Genomic DNA, 19,244 nt, shown 5'->3' with positions numbered 1-19,244 from the left:
CCCTACATAGCGGATCTAATTAAACTCTACCTACCGGCCTGGGCTCTGCGTTCTCAGGCTGCAGGACTACTTTGTGTGCCTAGGGTGAATAAAGAGTCTGCGGGTCACAGAGCTTTCTCTTATCATGCCTCTGTTCTGTGGAATAATCTCCCTGCGTCAATAAAAAAGGGGGATCGTTCGGTCTGCGACACACCGGATCAGGAATGGCAGACAGAAATCTGATTGCTCTTGTTTATATTGTAATGCCTTGGTGGAACAGTTGCATCATCATTCCTTCTACAGAGTTAGATGGTGTCAATGTCATAATATGTGTGTTACAGCTGTGACTCCCCGTTCAGCTGCGCTGTGCCGCGCAGAGCCGCTAAAATGTATTGACTGACTGTGAGGCAGCAGCGTGGCACATCTGCTCATGGTGTTACAGCTGTGATGATCATAATATTTCACATGCATTATCTAACACGGGAGGGAATGACAATGTGTCTGTAATATAATGTTTATCATGGATATAATACTCGCAGCATGGATTGACTAGCAGTGACACACGGTGCTTTTGGTTTGATTACACAATGTTTATGTGTAGTACACAAGATATATGCGCGCCACGGTCATTGCACATAACAATTTCTCCTTTATGCAACCTGAGTGGGATGCATGGGGGTGCAGTCCGGGACACACTGGCAGGATTAGACGTGCCTGACCATGCGAATGTCTCTCGAGTGCGATCAGACTGTTCCGAATGCTGTTTTGACACTGTGAGAGTCAGACTGCAGTTAGAATCTACCTTGACTGCCGTTCGATATTTTTCCACTTCGACTGTGAACATGAGCAAAACATTCAAGGCGGCTGCACGACCATGCCCGACTGTTTAGACTGCTCTGAGAATCCTGCCCGATGTTTCTGAATGCACGTCGACACTTCCAGAAGGTGGGTCGAACTTTCATTTGGAGGGGATTCGGGCTCATTCGGCCTCTAATGTGATGGAGGTATAACTGTGAGATTTAGAGTGAGGAAAAAGAACACACCTCTTTGAACAGCTTTTAGGACATTGTGGTCGCTGCTGCACAAAGTAGAGGTGGGCGGATCGATCCTAATATCGATAATATCAATACCAACACTGGTATTGATATTGAATGATCCTTGTGTAAAAAGATCGATACTCAAGCTTTTTTCTCTCCCGCACGCACTGACTGCTGCACATGCAGATTCATCAAAGTCTACTCTCTGTCTGTAAGAGTAGCACTGCGTTGTGTCTAACAACAGGGAGCAGCGCACGCTCCCCCCTCTGGTCTTTTGTTGTTGCGCCATCATGTGGCTCAGTGGCGCCAGCCAACAGCCATGCAGGTAGGCTCAGCCTGGCCCACCCACTCAGTGCTCTCCTCGAGTCAGCCCTCTACCTCATCAGATTTTGTTTTAAGTTGAGTTGAGTGATATTTTTTTAAACAAAAATGTTGATTGTGATAAATAATGTATTTTGTTGTCATGTACAATGTTTGGTGAAATTCTATCCTAGGTCTTTCGGATCCTTTGGAGCCATGAAGTTTAAATATGAAAAAGTATTGGTATTGGTATCGATATCGGCGATACTCGGCCTGTATTTACTTCATATCGGATCAGTACCAAAATTCCCGGTATCGCCCACCTCTAGCACAAAGAGTTGATGGTCAACACATTGAGAAACTGACAGAATCAATGGATGGAAGGTTGATGGCAGTTATTGAAAGGAAGGATGGCTATTGGTCACTAAATATTTTTGACATGTCAAAAGTATTTGTTCATTTTGAGTTGATTATTTGTTATACTTTATCTAATAAATGAAAATAAACAAGTGAGATGGGGAAATTTTAGGGGGGGTTTTTTCTGCATAATAATTATGCACACTTATAGTTACCTCATAGTTTTGCACACATATATGTTCCCCTGCAAAAGAATGAATAAAATGAATCACCAGAAATACAACTTGCCTAATAATTGTGCATGCGTGTAACAACAACTTATTTGTCATGTCAAGAAGAAAAATTACTTTATCCTCATTCATCTAAAAATAAAAAAATGCATGACCCAAACAACCCCAAAATCTAATCAGGTCATCTGCTCCCCAGAGGATACATGTGGTGTAAGTCTCAAGAGTGTATGTTATTTAATTATGCCAAGAAGAAAAATCACTTCATCCTCATTAATGTAATACATGCATTAATTAAATAACCCACAGATGTAACTGGCTCATCTGCTCCCAAGAGTGCACCTGTGGTGTAAGTCTGAAATGTGTATAATATGTTCTTTCCTTATCATACCCAGAAGAAAAATAATTTCATCCTCATTAAAATAAATATGAATCTGCCAAACAATGCTATAGTCCAATCGCTTATGTGCTCCTAAGTGTGTACCTGAGGTGTAAGTATGAAGTGTGTACAATATGTTATTTAATTATCACAGTCAAGTCTGGGTGTACAGTGCATCCAGAAGGTTTTCATAGTGCTTTACTTTTTCCACATTTTTGTTATGTTACAGCCTTAAAATAGAGTAAATTTATTTTTTTCCCCTCGTACTTGTAATTGTACTTACAACACCCCATAATGACAACATGGAAAAAGTTTATTAAAAATAAAAAGCCTAATATATCACACGTACGTAAGTATTCACGCTCTTTGCTCAATACTTTGTTGATGCACCTTTGGCAATTACAGCCTCAGGTTTTCTTTAATATGATGCCACAAGCTTGGTGCACCTATCTTTGGGCAGTTTTGTTCATTCTTCTTTGTAGCACCTATCAAGCTCCATCAGGTTGGATTGGGAGCGTCGGTGCACAGCCATTTAGAGATCTATCCACAGATCTTGAATTGGATTCAGGTCTGGGCTCTGGCTTGGCCACTCAAGGCCATTTGCAGAGTTGTCCTAAAGTTGTTGTCCTGCTGAAAGATGTACTGTTGCCTAGTTTGAGGTCAAGAGTGCTCTGGAGCAGGTTTTTATCCAGGATGTCTTTGTACATTGCTGTATTCAAGTTTCCCTCATCCTGACTAGTCTCCCAGTTCCTGCTGCTGAAAAACATCCCCACAGCATGATGCTGCCTCCACCATGTTTCACCGTAAGGATGGTCCCTGGTTTTCTCCAAACATGACGCCTGCCATTCACACCAAAGAGTTCAATCTTTGTCTCATTAGACGAGAGAATTTTGTTTCTCATGGTCTGAGAGTCCTTCAGGTGCCTTTTGGCAAAATCCAGGTGGGCTGCCATGTGTCTTTTACTAAGAAGTGGCTTCTGTCCAAACACTCTACCATACAGACCTCATTGGTGGATTACTGCAGAGATGGTTGTCCTTCTGGAAGGTTCTCTTCTCTCCACAGTGGAATACTGGAGCTCTGACAGAGTGACCTTTGAGGTCTTCGTCACCTCCCTGACTAAGGCCCTTCTCCCCCAATCGCTCAGTTTAGACAGACGGCCGGCTCTCGGAAGGGTCCTGGTGGATCTGAACTTCTTCTATTTACAGATGGAGGCCACTGTGCTCATTGGGACCTTCAAAGCAGCAGAAATGTTTCTGTACCCTTCTCCAGATTTGTGCCTCAAGATAATCTTGCCTGAGTTTTACAGACAATTCCTTTGACTTCATGCTTGGTTTGTGCTCTGACATGCACAGGTGTGTGCATTTCCAAATAATTATTTGTTTATCCAAATAAGATATACCTTACTGAAAATACCTTATTGAATTTTCATGTCCAATAAATTGAATTTACCCCAGACAGACTCCAATTAAGCTGTAGAAACATCTCAAGGATGATCAGTGGAAACAGAATGCACCTCATGACAAAGGCTGTAAATACGCATGTACATGTGGTTTCTTAGTTTATTTTTCATAAATTTTCAAAAATCTGAAAAAAAAAACTTTTTACATTGTCATTATGGGGTATTGTGTGTAGAAAATGTGGAAAAAGTGAAGCACTGTAAATATTTTCTGGATGCACTGTAGGCAGCACGGTGGATTAGTGGTTAGCACTATTGCCTCATAGCAAGAAGGTCATGGGATCGATTCCCATCTGTGGCCTTTCTACAACTCCTGGCAAAAATTATGGAATCACCGGCCTCGGAGGATGTTCATTCAGTTGTTTAATTTTGTAGAAAAAAAGCAGATCACAGACATGACACAAAACTAAAGTCATTTCAAATGGCAACTTTCTGGCTTTAAGAAACACTGTAAGAAATCAGGAAAAAAAATTGTGGCAGTCAGTAACGGTTACTTTTTTAGACCAAGCAGAGGGAAAAAAATATGGAATCACTCAATTCTGAGGAAAAAATTATGGAATCATGAAAAACAAAAGAACGCTCCAACACATCACTAGTATTTTGTTGCACCACCTCTGGCTTTTATAAAAGTTTGCAGTCTCTGAGGCATTTACTTAATGAGTGACAAACAGTACTCTTCATCAATCTGGCTCCAACTTTCTCTGATTGCTGTTGCCAGATCAGCTTTGCAGGTTGGAGCCTTGTCATGGACCATTTTCTTCAACTTCCACCAAAGATTTTCAATTGGATTAAGATCCGGACTATTTGCAGACCATGACATTGACCCTAAGGAATGTTTTCACAGTTTTTGCTCTATGGCAAGATGCATTATCATCTTGAAAAATGATTTCATCATCCCCAAACATCCTTTCAGTCCTTTCCCATCCTTTGATGGGATAAGAAAAGTGTCCAAAATATCAACGTAAACTTGTGCATTTATTGATGATGTAATGACAGCCATCTCCCCAGTGCCTTTATGTGACATGCAGCCCCATATCATCAATGACTGTGGAAATTTACATGTTCTCTTCAGGCAGTCATCTTTATAAATCTCATTGGAATGGCACCAAACAAACGTTCCAGCATCATCACCTTGCCCAATGCAGATTCGAGATTCATCACTGAATATGGCTTTCATCCAGTCATCCACAGTCCACGATTGCTTTTCCTTAGCCCATTGTAACCTTGTTTTTTTCTGTTTAGGTGTTAATGATGGCTTTCGTTTAGCTTTTCTGTATGTAAATCCCATTTCCTTTAGGTGGTTTCTTACAGTTCGGTCACAGACGTTGACTCCAGTTTCCTCCCATTCGTTCCTCATTTGTTTTGTTGTGCATTTTTGATTTTTGAGACATATTGCTTTAAGTTTTCTGTCTTGACGCTTTGATGTCTTCCTTGGTCTACCAGTATGTTTGCCTTTAACAACCTTCCCATGTTGTTTGTATTTGGTCCAGAGTTTAGACACAGCTGACTGTGAACAACCAACATCTTTTGCAACATTGCATGATGATTTACCCTCTTTTAAGAGTTTGATAATCCTCTCCTTTGTTTCAATTGACATCTCTCGTGTTGGAGCCATGATTCATGTCAGTCCACTTGGTGCAACAGCTCTCCAAGGTGTGATCACTCCCTTTTAGATGCAGACTAACGAGCAGATCTGATTTGATGCAGGTGTTAATTTTGGGGATGAAAATTTACAGGGTGATTCCATAATTTATTCCTCAGAATTGAGTGAGTCCATATTTTTTCCCCTCTGCTTGGTCTAAAAAAGTAACCGTTACTGACTGCCACAATTTCTTTTCCTGATTTCTTATAGTGTTTCTTAAAGCCAGAAAGTTGCCATTTGAAATGACTTTAGTTTTGTGTCATGTCTGTGATCTGCTTTTTTTCTACAAAATTAAACAACTGAATGAACATCCTCCGAGGCCGGTGATTCCATAATTATTGCCAGGGGTTGTATGTGGAGTTTGCATGTTCTCCCCATGTTTGCTTGGGTTCCCTCCGGGTGCTCCGGCTTCCTCCCACATCCAAAGACATGCAGGTCAGGTGAACTGGAAACTTTAAATTGTCCGTTGGTGTGCATGCAGGCGTGAATGTGTTTATTTGTCTATATGTGGCCTTGCAGTAGACTGGCATCCTGTCCAGGGTGTACCCCGCCTCATGCCCTATGACAGCTGGGATGGGCTCCAGCCCCCTGCGACCCGATCTTGGATAAGCGGTTGAAGATGAGTGTGTGTGAGTAAAGTCTGGGTGAAGTCTGAAAATACATGTGCCAAACAACCCTAAGATGTAATTGGCTCATCTGCTGCCCGGGGATACCTGTGGTGTAAGTATCAAGTGTGTACAATTTGTTACTGAGCAATGCATTGTTTTTCATTTTGTTATGTTCACCAAAATGTGCCAAACACAGACAGACACAAAGATGGTGACACAGTATCATGTATACTATGTACATTGGTGGGCACAGCTAACCAAAAAGTTAGCTTTGATAACCGCTAATCTGCTAACTGAAAAGTTAACTTTTATAACGCTATACCAATAAACCACTAAAAAATTTAGCAGAAGCAATGGCTAACCACTAACTGCTAACTTTTAGTATTGACTCCGGAACACTGTCAGCTGCTGACAAGCCAGTTTTGAATTTAAGCACTGCAGACGCTTCTGAGTAAAATCAAAAGCAATCACAGACCCAACTCAGACAATGAGTCAGAGCTTCTGTCTTTGTGCGCCCTGCCCACTGCTGTGAGGAAGTGTCATTTACTTTCATCATGGAACAACAGAGACTTGTGGCAGAAGACATCAAAAGCAAAGCAGTTTTGACTTATGATTTGATTTATAAACCAAACTAATTCCGGACAGTTTATCGACATTGACATCAACTCTGTCATTTTTACAAAGTGAAAATATCACACATATCTTTTAGCTTTAAAGTAATGCACTCATTCTGAAGGTTTGAGCATTAACACACACAGATTCCAAAAGGCATTATGGGAAAATGAGCCTCCTCTCCTCCTCCTAAAAATAGAAAGAATCCATTTTTAAAAGGAAAAAAGAATACACTGAGATCTCAAGAGAGTGGAAGTTTGTGAAATCAAATTTTATTCAAATGCAGAAGAGTGACTGAGTGAGAATGTACTAACCAGAGTTTGTTCTTCAATGGTGTAGAGGTGTGAAGACTCTTCTGCAAAGCCTGTGTCTTCTCTCCTGGAGGACAAAGGGCAGCTGCATGAGAAAGCAGTGGTCTAATCTGTGGGCATGTATGTCTGACTTTGTGAGGATTCATTTTAGTGTCGCGTGAGAACACTACTCATTTCAAAGAGTTGTTTTGTAGGATTAAGATCTTGATGAGGTCTGTTTTAGGGTCAAACCACCTCTGCGTTGTGTCATGTTCCTACCTGCTGTCCTTGTCTGATTGTTGTTTTTTCATGTACTCCTCCATCTCTTGCTGTTGCTTCCTGATCTCCAATAACTCCAACTGTAACCCAGTGTATAGAGGGTATCAGCACACTCATCAAAAACTACTCCTCCCAGTTGGCGTCAACGATTGTCTTCGTTTTGTCATTGGGCACCATCTCAGATTTTGCCATACCGTAGTAAGGCGCTCGAGCGCAGAAAAGCGCTCCTCCCACGTGGCGGTGGATTTCTCAAAGGCCTCGTGTCTCTTGAGGAGCTTCTCAACTTCATCCACGGTGAGGCCCAGGTCTCTGCTGGTAACGTAGGGCTCCTGCGCTATGAGCCACGCCTCTGCCACCGAGGCGTCCCGCGCAAACTGGCACACTTCCAGCACTGTGCACATTAAAGATGATGCACCATTAAGAATGGCTGCAGGTCTTTAGTTCAGCCAACTAATGCTTGCAAGCAGCTTTTGCAGGAATACACAGTCAGAACCATAAATATTTGGACGGAGACACTTTATTATTTTGCCGAGTCGAAATGAGACAACAAAACTGTTCTTCTAGGAGTTTAGCAGGAATACTGCATGCACCACTCATGAAGAACTGCTGTTTTATACACAGTCTCAACGTTTTCAGAAGCTGCAAGTAAGCAGGAAAACTAAATACAGTATAAGTATTGCTTTTGAATACAAATCATCACTTTTACAGACAGTTTTCAGTCAGGAGATAGACACCGGAACATGTCCAAGTTGCTGAATATGTCTTTGATTTCACAACAATCAGGAAGAAATACAAATCAGCATGGTGCTATATGGGGGGGGGGGGGGGGGGGGGGGGGGGTCTGATTGGAGTTCTCAAAAATATGATGGCTGTGCAAGAAGGTGGCAAGTGAGGGAAGCCACCAAACAGACTTCATTGGGAACAAAGGTCAGATCTATGCTCCGGTCTTCCGTGTTCCTTTGGCAACATTTATTTGAAATTGCACATTTTTTAAAGATAATTTTACTCAAGACAAGTGAAGGAAGCCACCAAGACACTTGTGACAACCCTGAAGGAGTTATAGGTCTCTGTGGCTGTGACTGGAGGCACTGTGCATAAAAATGGCTGTCAATCCTCAATGGTAATGTGATATCTATCTATAAATCAAGATGCGTGCGCGCGCGTGTGTGTGTGTGTGTGGCGCTCGCATTTCTCTCTGATTGTTTGTCAGATTGGCCTCGACTTTCGGATATGGTCTACACTTGGCACGATGATGTGCATCCTTTTGTATGAAAATTTTTGCGATTCATTTTCAAAACATTTATTTTGAGGTCATCATCATTATTGGCACAAGGTGGAACGTTGTCATGTGGCAGCTTCGACAAAGATCGGCGACAAAGATGAGTCACTCTGCCTTAAGCAGATGTCTATCTCTAACGCGTTCACGGGGGAGAGACGAAATAAATAATACACAAACACTCAGTTATGCGAGCCACAGACACACAGACAGACACTTGCTTTATTTTCACAAGGCGAACGTTCTCACTCGCCAGTTTCGACAAGGATAAGTCAGCAAAACTTCCACTTTTCTGTAGGAATCCATACTTCCTACGGGCATTAGTTAGTTTTTTTTGTTGTTTTTTTTTTAATTAAAGGTAAAATTTGACACTACAAGCACGATTGCTTCATTTCAACTCCATTAAAAATGTGTGTCAAAATATTGTTCTACCTGACTGTATCGAATATACAGAAGCAAACATTTTCTTTATTCTTAAACTCTTTGGAAGCAAACAAGCTTATCAAAGTTAAAGTATTTGCCGCTCTAATTTTGCCGGAAGGTTTTTGAGAGTAGTGTAGAATTATGAAAAGAAGCTGAGAGGAATAAAGCGCACAGTATTTGTTTTCAGGGTGGAGTAAGATGCCATAAGGTTGGTATAGTTGTACTCACACAGTCTGAGCCAGTCCCACCGGTCATCCCACTTGAACATCATCTCCTTCTTTTTGTCCACCAGCTGCACCAACTTCTCTTTGATCTGACACATTCATTTAGACGGCTGAGTTACATATCAGCGTTATTAAACAACACAGCCCCACACTGGCTATTACCCACCAAAAATTTGTATTGTGAAGTAATTAACCACACATTAAATTCAGGTCTGGGTCAATTGCTCATTTAAATTCTTTTGGCTTTTCCATTTCTAATTAGTGTTTGCGTTATAGTCTCCCTGATGAACGGAAGATAAATGATTTTTTTTTTCCTCGTCCTGGTGATCCAATTGGTTCCATTGCGCCAGACAAGGACAATCACTCCCAGAAAAGTAATTAAATCTAATGAAAGCAGCAATTTGAGGGCCATGTGTGGATGAAAAGAAGCTGTCTTTCCTGATGAAGCCTCACCTCAGCAGAGTCTCGGTGTTTGCGTGTCAGCAGAGCTTTGCCGAGCTCTACGCAGTCAGTGATTTTAGCTCCCCTGGCCTCAATCTCTGAGCGGATCCCCTGGTGGTACTTCTGTAGGAGCTCCACTGATGAGACATCCCTAATGTGGGGGAGGATATGAAGTTTTATCAACCCCTGTTGGTAAGTACTGGCATTACAACTGCAATCTGGCAGACAGTTCTCCATGTATGTAAGGCAATCTACACCATATAGACTGTATTAATATTTTAATGAAATAAGTCATTTCAGTAAAAAAAAAAAATGGTTTTAATTTCTTTAATTTCCTTAGTAAAATCTTAGTGTGACTGTTGAGCTACAGCTAATCATTGTTTAAACAGAAGCAAATCAATTTGGCCCAAATACATTCATACTGCAGATAGTAACTATGTTAAGAAATTGAAATCTTGTTCCTAATTTGCAACCACCAGGCAGCCCACTGGTCCATCATCACCTCCCATATCTAGCCTTGTATCTGCCACAGCTAGGTGATACGTGGGTTTTCCCTTTGTCTTTTCCAGTTGCTAGGATCCTCAATACTGAAGCATCTGCACAATGGTTTATGCTTAGGAAAGCGCTCCACTGGACATGTGTCATAGGTCACATTTTGGTGTTTTAGTTTGATCTCCATGTTCTTCTGTCTCTAGTATCATTCTCCTTGTGCTGTTATTATTCGCTATGTTACTTGGTTAATTCTCCATTGTAAATACTCCCTGGCATATTATAATTCCTGTGTTTCATTATTCTCTAGCTTCTGGGTTCACTTCCTTTCTCCCTTTCTATCTGGTCTCTGGCTCCCTTGTGTCCTTTCTCTGCACTATCCTGTCTCACGTGTATTTCAATCAGCGTAATTGCCACAGTTGTTCCGTTGTCGTTTTCTGAGACAGTATATTAGGTTCTCCCTGTCTCATCCATGCGGGTGGATTGTTAAATATTTTCCTCATGTTTTCAGTGTCTCCTGTTATATTCCATGTTAATGCATTGCTGTTACAGATAGACCTTTGCTGCTGTCCTGCATTCCTGACTTTTCCCTGCTGTTTTGGATTGATCATCTGGTATGAGAAATCTTTGTTACTGACCTTTGCCTGCTTCTGCGTAACCCTCTGTCACCTCCCTTGAAAACCTGTCACCTCTGTTGAACTGATCTCAGCCCGTGTTCCACATCTTCCCATCAGCCTGGTCCTAATGGGCACTTCTGTACTTACCCATATTTATCTAATTTAATTTAATTGGGGTTTTGTTGTTTGTTTTTTAATTTGTTTGTTTTGTTGTTGTTGTTTTTTTTTTACCTTGGACTGATTCCTGTTTTTGAAGACAGAAATTTTGGACTTAAATTATCTAGTCTGTTCTCTGTACTGAGGTCACACTGTTGTACCATACTCACCATTGCAGTTATGATGTTACACCTGGCACTTTCTTACAATGCAGGTAGTACATGTCATCTGAGTTTCCATAAATAGCCACTCATTTGACTGAAAGTCATTCTAAAGTTACCCAAGGATCCTCTGGCAAAACCTAGCACCATAGATATCCAGTTATCACCTTAGACACTGAGTAAGAGCCTGAATCTCACAATGAAAAAGTAACATTGGATGCACAGGGACCCTGAAGACTTAGACCTTTATTCTTCTGTGTAAGCACTGATATCGCCAAACACCTCTGTCCAGTGACCTCCTGAATCATGCTCATCCCAGGAAACTTTCAATTGTACAAGCTGAGGACACAGTGGCAGGAATGTCACTGCTGAGATTAAGTGTATCTTTCAACAAGTTTGACAGTTTCCTAAAAAGGAGATATCTTTAGGTGCCTGACTACAGGAAGGAAGTGAAAGCCTGGATTGTACTCTTGATGCAGGACAATTGCAAACCCAGACACTCCAACTCCTGTCTCGGCTTCTCAAGTGCAGTAATCAGGCACCCATTGATTCCAGAAAGATCACAGCATCAGCTGAAAAATCAAGTTTGGTAAACCTTTTCTCACCAACAAAGGCACTGAGCTCCACAACCTTTGCCAGTACCTAGTCCAGGCAAGCAATGAACAAAGTAGGAACCAGAACACATCCCTGATGAACACCATAAATCTACACAACACTCATTGTGGTTATGTATGGGCTGATTACAATGTCCAGTAACTTATCTTGCAAATAGTCCACAAGCAACCTGATGATCCACCTCAAATCAATCAACTTCAATCAATCAACTTTTTTCTTATATAGCGCCAAATCACAACAAACAGTTGCCCCAAGGCGCTCCACACTGCAAGGCAAGGCCACACAACAATTATGAAAAACCCCAACGGTCAAAACGACCCCCTATCCTAAAAATAAATCCTTTGCAAAAAATCATCATAAGCAGCAAAGAGCTCCAGCCAATAGTCACTCTTGGTTCTGATGATGACTCACAGAGCTAGGGTATGGAAGATGGATGACTGAAACAACTAGACTGTTCTGATCACTGAGCAGCAAGCAGCTGGCACTGAGTCCTACTGAGAATGGCCCTCGAAAGTACAAGTCATTTCTTATTATCTGTTGATGTGATACCTGTCTACCAAATGGAAGCAAAGATTGCTTACAATAAAAGGTGAATAGCATCTCCACCTGCCTGAAGAACTTCAGCCCAGATACTACAGAGTGCTCCATCTTTACCTGCCCTCAGCTGTTCTACCACTTTTGCAATCTCACGGAGAATGAATAGTTTGCAGCAGACTGGGAACTCAGCCACACGATGTCCAATGTCCTGGCATGAGGACAAGTGCTCAAAGTTTCCAGCACAGTGAAACAGAACAGTACAGCAGAGTCATCTGTCAAAACTTGTCACGACTGTGGTGGCACGAGGTGTCGGCTTTCAATCTCATACCTTCTTACATAATGACCTCCACCAAGGAGGGAACATTTGATTTGATTCACATTTGATGGAGAGGGTGGTGATGGGTAAAGGAAGTAAATAAATCAAAAATTAATAGTAACATTTTCATATCCCCAATTGGTGAAACAGCGCTCCCACCAGCATTTTAACTGAATTAAAGTATGGATGTTGATGTAAGGTTGCACAAATCGCTCCAAAAACATTGATTGAGATATTTAAAAATAGGTATTTTGACTGGATCCATATCTGCTACAAATTTAATCCACAATGTAACCCTCCACTAAATCTATTAAAAAAAAAAAAAATCAGTGATGTATGTTTGAGATATTTTCTTGTCATCTAACAATCTGCCACTCCACCGAGTGTCTTTTTCATCAACATTCTGAGAACAGACATTTTTCAGCGTTTTTGTTTGTTTCTCATGAAACATTGCATAGACCTCAATTTTAAAATGAATTAATAAAATCATGCACATGCTTAAAATGGCTATGGATTGAGATTAATATGATTGAAGGGCTTGTTGCAACCGCTCCAGTTTTTTCTGTCTCTCAGTGTATCACAAGTTGAGCTTTTTATTATACATCTGTATCAGTTTTGTTACTTGACACTGTAAATACAGTTAATAATCAGGCAAAACTGATCTCCCCCTGAAAAGCTCTGTGTTGTCAGAGGCTTGTTTATACTGAAATGAATCTTAATTAAGTGCAGCTCAAAAACCCAACAGGGTAATGATTTAAGGCAGAACAAATTACCGCTGTTATTCAGCTGCCTGAATCTGATTTCCCTTTAGAAAAAGTAAATAAATCAAGCCTCTTACAGTCAGAAACTGCAGAAGTCAGTGTTGAAATATATTCAGAAAGGATATTAAATCGACTGTGAAATCCAAAGTTGCGCTCACCTCGGCTTCTCCTGCGTCTCTATCTGCTGGATGATGCTCTCCATCCAGGCCATCAGGTCCCGGACCATGGAGAAGAAGCGGAACTTGTCCGCCGTGTCCACCAGTTGAGCTCTGCGCCCGTCGCAGGCATCCAGCAGGCCCTTCCAGGCTTCCACCACCTCAGTCTCCGTAGCTTGGATGGCACCGGCCCTCTCCCCGGCGTACTGGGCGCGAAGCCGCGTGGCCGTGTCCTGAAACTGTTGCACCTGCAAACCAATCATTCATATCAATAAGACGAAGTATAGAAAGAGGTTCCTTTAAAAACTTGTGCCTTCCACTTGGATCAAAACTGAGTAATCACCATTTCAAAATGGTTTTAACTTTGTGCTTGTCATTTCACTTTATGGGTCAGACCTACTAAATTGAACTCATAACTACCATTTGGGGGGGCAAATGCTGCTAACTACAACTTTTGAAACAGACCCACTATCTACCAAAATTTTATATTTATGAAATAATATGTCTGCCTTTAAATACATATAAATGCTAAATAGAATACAAACTACAATTCTAATAATGTAACTATCATATTTAATTTTCAGTTTTGCCCACACAAAAAATACTAAATCCAATATGGCCGTCAACAGAGGGACCACATTGAAAATAAGTGTGTTTCATACTTTAAGTGTTATCCTTGGTGCTATTTATATATATATATATATTGTATTTTACATGTATAAATTTTTACCAAAATAGTGCTGCATTCAAAACACTTGGAAGGTCTGAGATTTCTTCCTCCAGCTCAGAGAAAAATGTCTTGAAAGCTCAGTTGGGCCAAATATTAAGCTCCTAAACTCGTGAGAAAAGGGAGCAACCCGAGGATTCTGAGTTGACGTCACAGCCACGGCAGCCGCGCTTGCGACTGGTTAGACAAAAATGTTGCTAATGCTGAAAATGCATCTTTATAATGAAATTTTAAGCTTACTCCCTTGATGGCACATTTCCTTGTGCCATCAAAGGATCATTGGATAACAATGATAGAGGACATATTCCTAATGGAAAAACTAACCCAGAGGCTAAGACTACAGGAGTCAAAAATGGACAAAAATGGGAAAAAATGGACATTGTTTAAGCAAAATAGTTATTAATAATGTGCTACCCAGTTATATTTTATGTTGATGTTGTTTTGTATAATTGTGTTATAAAGTTTAATAAAGTATACATTTTTAAAAATTACTCCTATAATCTGTGTACAATTAGTTAAGTTAGTAGCACACATCAGCAAAAACATCTGATGATTTCATTTTGGCCAAAAGATAACATTAGCCTAGCTCTACTGTGACAGGATAAATAGTTGACTCCGAGGTAATCTCATGAACGCACTTTTTCCGAAAGTAGGGACTTTTTATGTCAGGTCAGATTTTAAAGTTTTATTGTTGGTTTATAATTTGTTCACGGACTGACACCTTCCTACCTGGCGGACTTGGTTAAGCCCTACGTGCCTGCGCGGCTGTTGCGTTTGCAGGGCACAGGGCTTCTGTGTGTTCCGAGGATGAACAAGAAGTCTGGGGGGTATAGAGCCTTCTCCTACCGTGGTCCGACTCTTTGGAACGATCTACCTGCAGTTATTAGGCAGTCTGACACGGAGGACTTTTAAATCAAGACTGAAGACCCACTTTTTTTAGACTGTCTTATTACTAATTTAATTTGTTTTTGTGTTTGCTTCGTAGTTTCTTTTTATTGTACTGTGTTTTATCTTTTTATTGTGCTTTTCTTGATTTTAATTTGGATTTTAAATTATTTTGTGTTGTTATGAATTGTGTGAAGCGCCTTGGGGCGACTTTGTTGTGAGTTGGCGCTATATAAATTAATAAATTGAAAATTAAATTGTCTTTCCAAGCTTCCAAGAGTTCTGAACATAGCATAGATCCATCCATCCATCCATCCATCCATCCAATATCCAAGATGGCGGTTAAAAATATCGCCAATGCATCCTTCTGTTTCCCCAAGATGCTTTTTAAATTCATGTACTGAGTGCTTGCAAATTTTGTTTCAACATAATGCAAATCATGTAGTTAAGGAAGTGACCTTTTCAACATTTAAGAAAATAATTATTTCTGTTGTCAAATGTTTGAAATACAAGAATAATTCAATTCATAATTAGATTTTTTTCTTCATACTGAACACATGGCAACACTTAATGAACTGAATCATTTATCACTTAACCACACAATGTATGAATATGAACAACCATATTTAGTATGATTAGAATACAATTTATATTGGATGTGGTGTTTATACTTATTTACATACAAAAAATAAATTTTTGGAAATTTGAAATTTTGGTCCAGATGCAGATCCATATCAGATCTGCTGTGGTGACTCCAAGTGAAAAAGGGAGAAGACAAAGGGACTGGGTCAATAGGGGGGTGGATTGAAAGGCTACGTGATACTGATTGTGATGGAACTAAAATGAACTCTGGAGATACCTAAATGTTGAAGAATACACACATACACCTCCAACCCCTTTTGATGCATCCAATGTTCTAAGTTTGTTTTAACTAATTTCACCTTTTTAAACGGAGTTTTTCCATCCCCATAACAAGGTTCATTTGAGAAAACTTTTCAGTTGCCTCAAAATCTTTCCCTGGACAAAAATCATCAAACTTTGCTTTGTGGCCACTCCCTGCTGTGCGTCCTGCGAGGAAAACAGGCTTCCTGCCTGCGCTGTACCTGTCTGCCGAGAGCAGTGATGTCTCTTTCAAAGGCGGCCTGCATTCTGTGGAAGGACTCTGCTTTGCTGAAATCTTCTCCCACATCATCAGGTAGTTCATTCTGCTTGTCGTGGATCTGAGCAACCAGTTCTTTCCCATCATCAAAGTACCTTAACACAAAAAGAACAGTCAGTATTTTGTGCGAGTGTTGCACCAAAACGCCTTCTGGTTTCACTTAGCCATTGCATTGTAAGGGGGGTTGTGGGGGGATAGACATGCAATCACAAGGGCATGGATTCTTTCTTTACTTGAGGAGCTCATAAGATGCAGTGAGAAGCTGAGCACGGGTGTCGATGAGCTCCAGTAGATCAGCCCAGCTCTCATTGATGCCGTCCTTCCACTCCGCCATGGAGGCCGCCTCGCCGTGACCGGCTTCAATCAGCTCGTCGATTGTCTGGTTGACCATGTCCACACGCTCCTGACCCACCATCCCTGTCTCCCTTGCAAACTCACGGAACTTATCTCTCAGAATCTGCAACACATTCAAGTGAAAGTGAGACAAAAGAAGCAAAGGTTAGCGCGCAGTCAAAATTAGCATTTTTTGTTTGCTAGTTGGATTTGCATTTTGATTTAAAGCTGCGCAGAGTAATTTGCAAGCACAGATGGCAGCCAAAGAAAAGGTTTTTTTTTTTTTACTTAAACAGAAAGAAATTATGCAGTAAGATATCTGAAAACTGCACGTTTTCTGTGATCAAGTATTCACCAAACGGAGAAAAACAAAAGAGACAAAAGTTGTACAAAAAGAAAACAATGTTGCTGATTGCAGAAGACACACTTTTATGCTTCCTTCCTTAAGGTGTGTTTACACATAACCAAGACGCGTTACAAATGTCATTTTTCTGTCATTCGTGACACATTCCTGACATTCTTAACGTGACTTAACGCATCTGAATAGGTTTCTTAATAGTGCGTGTTGGTGCGTGATATTCTTGATATTCGTGGAGCAAGTTTTTGTCTGTCAAAAAATCTTCCATAAATGTCACACACCACCCTCATTTCGTCTCATGTCGTGGAGGTCACAACTGAGCGTGTTGATCCGTCTTGATGAGTATTGATCCTTAATAGAACGTGACAACGTTCGTAGTGGTTCCTGTGATGGTTGTTGGAGCCCAAACTGTCACACGTTATTACGAAGCGACACGGAAACTGTCAAGTTTTGACACGACTTGTAACGCGGCGTCACATTTCACTGCGCGCACGACAAATCAGTTTTCTGTCACGTGTGCACAATTAAACTCAGCTTCAAGTGTCGTTCCACAGTTCCTGCTGAAGCTCCTCAGGACGCTCCTGCAGGTGTTCCACCTGCTGTTGTACCGATGAGCGGGAGAACAAGTCTGAGTCTGAGCAACCAGATGAACGAGAGGAGACTCACGTGCAGCCAGACATCTCTGCACCTCCTCCAGTCCGGCGGAGGAAGAAGCGTGCGCACAATTAAACCCTACTGCACCGCATTCAGTTTGATTGCTGACACCAAGTCGGTTAAAAGTCTCATTTCAGTGCTCTTCAGCGCGCTCCTGCAAGTGTTCCACCTGCTGCATGTGCCTGATGTTTGGGAAAATGCGCGAGACAAGAGCCGCATGAAACCACACATCTGGCTCTGTCCGTCTCCTCCTCTCTGCGCCACTCCATGGCACAGAGCCCAAATACGCATGCAGTCACAAAGTTCTTCTGAAAAACTGGAGCGATCTGAATTCGGTTGGATGAATATGGGTGTGTGTGGAGACAATTCACCTCGTTCACAACGTGACAGAACTTAACGATGCGCTGTTACGCGCAATAGCGCGCAACAACGCGGAACATTATTCTTGACCGTGCGTAATGGTTCCTGATAATTCTCCAGCAACACGTGCCATTAATCGTAACGTGTGGTAACAGGTTGCAGCAGTTCCTGAGGACACCTGACGCCTCTGCCCCGAATCATCACATTCATGATCAGCGTCCAAGAATGTGTACTTCGTGGCATTCGTTACTTGTCGTCGTTATGTGTAAACACAGCATTAGCTGCGACCTATCACCTTCTTGAAATGCCCAGTTAAAGCTGTGGCACCATTAAGCTTTTTAAGATTTAAGGCATAAACTAATTTTTGGGGGGGACCAATATAATTTTATTTATTAGCCTTCAGGGATACAGGGTGACCACCAAAAAACAGAACCCACAGAAACTGTAATAAATCCTACAAAGGTCCAGCTGGACCTTTGACAGTTGAAACAATAGTCTTCCCAGACATGTCTTGGTCAACCAAGGATAAGACATTTTGCCTGGAGGCCTATTTCACCAACACTTTGGAGCATTTGGAGCAAAATTTTGAAAGAACGTGACTTTTATGAAAAATGACCAAGATAACTGAAACTTTGGTTGATGATCGTACACAGACTGAAGTTTAACGGCAGCAAATTTCAAGAAATTTTCTGGACCTTTGTAGGATTTATTCCAGTTTTTGTGGGTTCAGTTTTTTTGGGGTCACCCTGTATGACATTAGCAATACAATCAAAATGGGTGTTGTCTAGAAAAAAATAATTAAAAGTTCCCCAGAAGAGTAAAATAGAACAGACAAACTCGAGCAACTTACAGCAGTGATGGTTGAGACCCATACAGTCTATGACAGCAACCCTGTCTCACGGATTGTCGTGATTCAGCAACACAAAATATACATTAATCTATTGGTTTGTCACATTGTCACGAAAAGTGCAAAATGTTCGTCGTGGGAGCACAAATTAAAAATGATTATGGTTAGGATTAGGGGACGGAGTAAGGTTAGGTTATGGTTAAGGTTAAGGTTGGGGGTAGGAGTAGGGTTAGTAATCGTGAGTTAAAAAAAAACCTGTCATGAAAATTTGAATAATTTCGTGACGGGAGGATGAAAAAAAAAAACGTGAGACTGGGCTGATGACAGCAATATCTTACATCACGTGGGAACTTCTCCGGACTTGCGCAAAGCATTATGGGAAGCACATGGTGGCAGCCAGTCAGAGTAGAGAGATACAGTGACATGTGCTGGCTTCTCTCCCTCTCTGGCTTCTCTCTCTCTTTCCTCCTCCAGCACTGCGAAAAATGGTCTGAAACCGCAGCATTTGTGTAAATTGCAGATGTTTCTCATATATTATGTAAAAGGTAGCGAGAAATAAACACTTCTAAAATTCAAAATGCTGT

General features: G+C 41.2%; 1 protein-coding gene across 3 annotated transcripts in view; it reads right to left on the bottom strand.

Moving 5' to 3' along the window:
* The window catches only part of sptb (spectrin, beta, erythrocytic), a 118,692-nt gene that overhangs the window by 11,156 nt on the left and 88,292 nt on the right, over nt 1-19,244 (bottom strand). For all 3 annotated transcript variants that reach the window (XM_034194863.1, XM_034194864.1, XM_034194865.1), the window contains 8 exons: nt 16,342-16,565; nt 16,053-16,203; nt 13,341-13,585; nt 9,543-9,681; nt 9,094-9,178; nt 7,361-7,557; nt 7,167-7,246; nt 6,912-6,975 (listed from right to left, as the gene is read on the bottom strand). In XM_034194863.1, the coding sequence (XP_034050754.1) occupies nt 6,912-6,975; nt 7,167-7,246; nt 7,361-7,557; nt 9,094-9,178; nt 9,543-9,681; nt 13,341-13,585; nt 16,053-16,203; nt 16,342-16,565 (1,185 nt within the window). The remainder of the gene's footprint in view (nt 1-6,911; nt 6,976-7,166; nt 7,247-7,360; nt 7,558-9,093; nt 9,179-9,542; nt 9,682-13,340; nt 13,586-16,052; nt 16,204-16,341; nt 16,566-19,244) is intronic.

This window comes from Thalassophryne amazonica, chromosome 19 (genome assembly GCF_902500255.1).
Source record: "Thalassophryne amazonica chromosome 19, fThaAma1.1, whole genome shotgun sequence".
NCBI lineage: Eukaryota > Metazoa > Chordata > Actinopteri > Batrachoidiformes > Batrachoididae > Thalassophryne > Thalassophryne amazonica.
This window is presented reverse-complemented; position numbering and strand designations above follow the sequence as displayed.